At 42.9% G+C, this 7152-nt stretch overlaps 1 protein-coding gene across 1 annotated transcript; it reads right to left on the bottom strand.

The window, feature by feature from the left end:
• Positions 1 to 807: 807 nt before the first annotated feature.
• Cdnf (cerebral dopamine neurotrophic factor) lies at positions 808 to 6694 on the bottom strand (the record flags this gene model as incomplete). Its single annotated transcript, XM_013515373.1, is given in 3 exon segments — positions 808 to 1473; positions 5303 to 5444; positions 6567 to 6694. Coding segments are annotated over 3 exon segments (449 nt in total), but the record flags the coding sequence as incomplete, so codon positions are not given.
• Positions 6695 to 7152: the final 458 nt, after the last annotated feature.

Here is a 7152-nt window from a genome sequence, read left to right as displayed (position 1 = left end):
ATACATTATCTCCTTCAGAACCACTAATTTTCTAGCAAGTTTGGTTACATCATAACTTCCCAGTTGAAAATGCATTCACTTCAGCACTGAAAAATAAAGTACCTTTTCTTCTCTCTTCTTCCCTTTTCTCTCCCTTTTCTCTGTAAATTACCATACTGGCCTCAAACTCACAGTCCTCTTGTCTCAGCCTCCCAAGGGCTGGGACTGCAAGCATATGCCACCACACCCTGCTAAAAGGGAACATTATACAGTACTTTCAGTGTAAACTTATAGCCTGAAAGCTTTCCTTCACTCCCAAAATGGGTTCCCAGTCAGTGCATTTAATCCTTGAAACAAACAAGGTATTCTGAATCAATTAACTTTAGCTAATTTTCCAGTGACTTTACATATGATTTACATACAATAAAATGTCCAGCTCTTAACTGTACTCCTGGATGAGTATGATAATCGTATTCATCACCACCCTACTCTAAATTTAAGGCATTCCGACCACTACAGAAAGCTCAGGGGAACACTCCTCTGGGGTCATCCCCACCTCCACCTACCACACAAAGAGGACACCTCTACCGTGGCTTTCTTCACCTTTTTTTTTTTCTCCTTCCTTTCTTTTCTCCTTTCTTTCCTTCCTTCCTTCCTTCCTTCCTTCCTTCCTTCCTTCCTTCCTTCCTTAATTTAGAGTACTAGAGATTAACTCAGGGCCTTTGCACTGAGCTATAGCCCAAGCCCTTATTATTTTTTGAGACAGGGCCTTGCTAAGTCACTAAATTGCTTCAACTTGTTATCCTCCTGCCTCAGCCTCCGAAGTGCTGGGATTACAGGTGTATACCACCACATCAGGCAGGAATTTTACTTTAAAAAAATAACTTTTTTCTTATGTTAGGTAATTATTTAAATAAGCTAATTGTGACTGTTGCTTCTTTTGCCCTGATCCAATGTATTTAGCTTTAAAACTGTGTGGCGAGGAGCTCCTGAGCATTGTGCTCACTCTTAGAATCAGCTTACTCCGTCAGTTTTCGGCAACTCACTCTCCTCCATTGCAGGAGGCGGGCAATGATACCCACACAGTCCTTACAAGAAAGTTATGAGAAAGGCACTTCTAGGTTTTAGGACACTGCAAATGTAAAGCAGCAGTAATACTCGTCGTTTCACTCGTAAACCTTACAAAACCCTGAGGTACAATATTGAGATAAGAAGTCTGAGACCCAGCGCAACGCAGTTCCTGGCTCATGCTCACCCAGCATGCCCGTGGCTCATTCTCTCTCCAATTAAAACCCATAGCGTGCGAGCAGCCGAGTCACAGATCGCTTCTGGGGCGCCTCGCTGCGTACTTGGGGGTCAGTTCTTTGATCAGATTCACGTAGTCGGTTTTCTCCGCGCATGCCCTGCACTCCTCCCCCCAGCTGTTCAGAATCCGCTTCAGCTCTGCTACTCTCATCTTCCCCAGATCCACCGACGCCAAGTCCAGCTGCTTTTCTAAACGCCAAAAAGAAAAAGGCACAATTAGACCACAGAAGCAAGGCCTGGGACCTGGCTCAGAGGTAAAGTGCTTGCCTTGGTGTGCACAAGACCCTGCGTTCAGTCCCCAGCGCTGCGAAAGGAAACAACAAAGACACGCGATGAAACACTTCAAAAGGCGCGGGCCACTAACTTCCCGATGAGCCAACTTGAGAACAGTTCCAGTTTCCACGGAAACTAAGACAGGTCCAGGGAAATGTAGTGTACACTGGCCCTCCCTTCCAGCGGGTTCTACGGATGCAACCAACCACAGCCCAAAACTGTTCACGATGCAGACAAAACCGCATCTGCGCTGAGTATGTACAGACTTTTCCTGCCATTGTTCTCTAAATAATACAGTGTGACAGCTACTTACATAACATTTGCATTGAGTGATGTACATAATCTAGCATAATCTACGATTTAAGGAACATGGGAGCATGTGCTCAGGTTTTACGCAAACTCTACGCCTTTTTATATAGAGGACTTAGCATCTGAGGTGTGGTATCCCCAGGCGGGTGGGGAGACCAATCCCCACTGATTCTGAGGGACAACTATACAACGCTATCGGGCTAGTTTGGGTTCAGTCTGCCTTTCTTGCCAAGGGATTGTACTCACTTCAAAAAAAGGACCTATACAGCTCTGCTGGGTTCTCAGGATCAGCATTCCTAAAACAAATAGTATTGCATCTTAATTGTGCTCTTAAGATAAAAAGTGAGAGATTTGTAAAAGGCATTGTCTTTGGGATAGCTTCGGCTGTGGCCATCTGAAGCCATAGATCGAAATTACCCAGCAAGTCACAGTGCACTTTTTGTGCGAGCTAGGTCTTTAGTAACACAGCTGAACACTATGGAGTGGTGGCGACCCTTCTGAGTGTCCAAACTGCGAGCCAAATCCCGCTTATTTATTGCAAAGTGCCAATTAAACCTGAACACTGAGGTTTTAGGTTCGAAAAAACAATTTCTACATTAACATCTTTTGTCTTAAAAGAAAAGCAACATGCGTGCCATAGGTTCACCACCACTGCTATAGAGTTTTCAGTAAAAATGTAAAGAAATCAAAACCATACATAAAATCAGGAGTATTTTCCACTGATTCTTCCTTGTGTAGGTTCTTGCTTAAACTCACCTGCCACCCTGCCCTGTGGGGATTACTAAATCATCCCAGCGGGTATTTGCAGCCCTTGGTGGCACACCCGACTCTAACACCAGTGCTTCGGTGCCAACAGCCTGGCTCCTAAAACCCTTGGCAATGTGCTCATCACCGGTGTCTAACTCACCCACCACAACTGCTGCTTCTCTGCTCATGGATGATCTGCAGAGAATATCGAGAGCTCAGTTAAGCTCTAGTTCCACATTCAAAAGGAAAAAAAACCTCATCCATAGGATGATTATAACGTCACTACTAAACAGGGATAATTTTCCTCTTTCAAAACAAAGTCACCTTTGGCCCCCCCCACTGCTAAAGTGTTTGCTTCAAACATGGATACAGTGTTCAGATTCACTTATGAAACAATTACTGCCAGCCCAGGCCTTTTTCAGCCTGACTTGTCTTTAAAATTTTTCTTTTTGCACCCTGCATTGCAGACATAACAGTTTAAAATATTATAAACCTAATACACGTCAGGTGATTTGTCAAAATGTTCCAGTGTGTTCTGGAAAACTAGAAAATTAGATTTTAAAGGTTTGGCTTTTTTTGGTCTTTTTTGAGACAGGGTCTCACTATGCAGTTCAGGCTGGCCTTGAGCTCATTTTGTAGCCCAGGCTGGTCTGGAACTCACAACGATCCTCCTGCCTCAGCCTCCCGAGTGCTGGGATTACAGGCATGCGCCACCATGCCCAGAGGTTCCTTTTTTTGAGACAGGATCTCGCTATGTACTCCAAGCGGGTCTCAAACTCATAGCAATCCTCCTGCCTCAGCCTCACAAGTGCTGGGGTTACTGGAGTACACCACCACACCCAAGTTTAATTTTTTTTTTTTTTTAATTTGGAAGATTAGCTATACTCTGTATTCCAGAGAATCACCTCCTCCCCTTTTGGGTATGGGGGATTCAACCTAGAGGTTCTCTACCACTGAGCTACATTCCCAGCCCTTTCTATTTTTTATTTTGAGACAGTCTCACTATGTTGCCCAGACTGACCTCAAACTTGTGATCCCCCTGCCTCAGTCTCCCAAGTAACTGGGATTATAAGTATATGTCCCAGGCCTATTGACAAACCTAAAGCCCCAGTTCAATCTCCTCTTTTTGTCCAAGAAAAATTTAGAATTATTCATCAATACAAGAGAAATGGCACATGGAGAAAAAATACTTTCTTGTGTCCACAGTTTCTTTAAGTTTTTCCAGAGAATCTGGTATCTGGCATTAATTTTTAAAGGGGGGAATTTAGGATGTTTTAGTGACATCCTAAAACTACAAAGAAAAAGTCAATACAAAAGTTAAAATTATTTCACGACTCCCCAAGGGCCTCTAGTGGCCAGTGTTACCAAACATGTATCATTAAGCAAATTCATTTCTTTTTAGTACTATCTGATTACTTTTCCTACGATTTAAGGAGCCTTGTAATATGCCTTGCATAGGCCAGCTTTTAAAAATAAATTTGTTGAATCAACAAATCAGCATGGATCTGTCCCTTTTATAAATATTGCAGATGCAGCATTGATGATTCCTGCCTTTACTTTACTACTTCAAAGCCAATAAAAAGGGAGGCCTGCTTATAATGACTACCTTGGAATTTAGGGCTAGCGCTTGGCAAATTAGGAAACAGGTTAGCTTTGGTTCCTTCCAACCTTAAACCTATTTAAAGTTAACTAAGTAGCAACAGAGTGATAGGTTGTGCTGGGAAATTAAGACTTCTAAAATAATATGGGTTGGACGTTAATCACTTTGGTAGTTCACAATACTACACTGGATCTGTAACACAAAACAATGACTTAAGCAAAAGAAATGTGTCTCTACTGGTGGAATTTCAGATGATCTGAAGGGAGAATTCCTTAGCCTTTTATCATACCTACTCAATCTATCCAAAAGGCTGGCCCAGATACAAACCGTCAGTGTAAGAATAGATCCAACTGTGTGAAATTTATAAGGCCAAGGATAATGTTTTAAATAGGACATCTCCTTCCTTTCCTTGCAGTTTATTTTAGGTACCTCTGATAATCTATTTTATTAGGCAGAACTTGATTTGATGTAAATAACCTCTTTCCTAAAATTTAAAACTGGCAGACTAGTAGACATGCCCAGGAAGAAAAATATAGTCACTTGAAAGCCCTACTACATCTTTGAACAGACACAACTTTTGTCTCGATAGATTACCACGAGCTAAATCACCAGGAGTAGTTGCACTGTCTTCTGAAATTTTTCTTCAGATGCACGGCTGACACTGCGTTGGTACATGAGGAGTTTACACTTTGCTTTTGAGGTTGGCAGTTTTAACCTGGGCCTGATTCGAACCATTTATTTCTCTTCCTTCAAAGAAACTGCTCAGGTGGCAAGAGGGAGCATTTGTCAGCCCAGCAACCAAGTAGTTTATGAAGAACTCCTTTCCTTTTACTTTTTTTTTTTTTTGAGGCAGGGTCTCGCTATGCAGTTCAGGCTGACCTTGAGCTCACTTTGTAGCTCAGGCTGGTCTCAAACTTTTGATGATCCTCCTGCCTCAGCCTCCCGAGTGCTGGGATTACAGGCATGCGTCACCACGCCCGGCTTTTTTTTTTTTGAGACAAGGTCTTGCTACGTAGTTCAGGTTGTCCTTGAACTCACTGTGTAGCCAGGCTGGCTAGGACTAGACACACTGGAGGAAATATTTCATACCGTATTTCAGCTCGCAGATCTGGCTGTCCATCTTCTTCAGCTTCTCGCAGATCTTCCCGACAGGCACGTGCACGCTCATGGGGCGGGTGACTTCGCTTAGGATCTTGGTGGCTGCGTCCTTCGCGGCGCCTAGATAATAGCACTGAAGGAGAATGAAGACAATTTAATGCCCAAGACTTTAAAAGGAAAAAAAGCAAGTAATACAGGAACAGAGCAGGAAGAACGAAGTCAGCCCAGTTTGCAGCCCGGTTAGAAGTGCCATCCGGCACGCTTGATGTTGAAAGCTGGTGCAAAGAGCTCACGCTTGCTCAGTGTCCTCACTGTGCATGAACTGCTCTCGCCGCTCGAAGACAGCCCCTCTCTTAGTCCTCACAGCCGTACTATCATCCTCCCCACGCCGACCCGGCTACCTAAGGTTGCCCGCAGCAACGGAAGACAGAGTTAAACATCTGCCTTTTGACTCCAGAGTCCAGGACCTGCTCTGTCATGCAATGCTGCCTTTCAAGCTACCAACTTAATACTTTTACATATAAACAGATAAAACTTGATGGCACAAATAAATGGCAAAAATTTTACAACGTATTGGTGGAAAGTGGTTAACAATGCAGATTTAGCTGACAAATTCAGTGTAGTATTTTAGGCAAAAAGGAATTGGCCTGGGCTTGAGGGAGTAACTCAGAGACAGTGCAGCTCAGAGAGGGTGCAGCTCAGAGAGGGTGTAGCTCAGAGAGGGTGCAGCTCAGAGGGTGTAGCTCAAGCCCTGGATTCAGTTCCTAGCACCAAAAACCAAACCAAAACCAAATAAAACAAAGCAAAACAGGAATTGTCTTTAGTAATGTAAAATAATATGCTGAAAAAAGCCATATGAATAAACATGGGCAGCACCATCTAAATACAGTATAAGAAAACATAATCCTGTGTAAATAGCAATGTAAATTGTTTTGGTAAATCTGACTTGGTAACCAATGGAAAGTCTAAGCCACTCATAATGTAGGACAATATATTACCATTAGGCATTCAGTTTCATTGTTTCATTTTTTCACTTAAGAAGACGTAAAGTTATGTGCCTGTGATTTACACAGAAAGCAAAATGAAATGTTATATTCGGGGTGAAAATACACAGGGCTACGTTTCCCTGGAGAAGCTTGTTTCTGCGTGTTGTTCACAGCGATGCGCTGGAGCAAACATGCAAGCAGGAGGACAAGTCTAAGGGGAGAAATGGAACTGCTCAAGCCCACAAGAAAAGGGGAAAGATTTACCATACCAGGCGGTTTTCTTTTCCTTTGGCATCTAGGCAAAAGTCAATCAACTCTTTTTCTATGGTGTCCAGGGAAAAAGTAACCCCTCTGGCTATCAGTGAGTTGTAGAATCTGTTCAAGAATTCTATGCACACTGAAAGGAGCAAAGAAATAGATCTGTATGCGCAGCTTAAGTGCTTTTATACCTATGCTCACAACCAGTTCACCAAGTGGAAGAATAGGTTTAAAGCACTGTGACAGTAGATTCAAATTCTAAGACTGACTTGGGGCCTGTTACTAAAGCTTTTGATACAGTGGACACTAATATGAGGATACTATATCAGTTATTTAATCAATTTTTGGAACCATTTCCATCTAAAATGAGAACTTTGCTACAAATCTTAGAAACAGTCCATATGGCTGTCAACAAATGGATAAAGAAAATGTGGTGGGCAACCCACTGAGGAACCCTCCTGTCTCCTAGGAGCTATTCCCTGCCCCCACTTCCTCGTTCTTATTCCCCACCCCCGATTCTTATTCCCCATTCCTTTCCTCCAATAAACGTTCCTACTCTTAACCTCCATTGTTCCTCGAAAAAACTGTGGTATATGT

Source organism: Chinchilla lanigera, unplaced genomic scaffold (assembly GCF_000276665.1).
Source record: "Chinchilla lanigera isolate Chin_1 unplaced genomic scaffold, ChiLan1.0 scaffold00028, whole genome shotgun sequence".
NCBI classification, from domain to species: Eukaryota; Metazoa; Chordata; class Mammalia; order Rodentia; family Chinchillidae; genus Chinchilla; species Chinchilla lanigera.
Note: the sequence above shows the minus strand (reverse complement) of the source record. Positions and strands in the feature narration are given on the sequence as shown.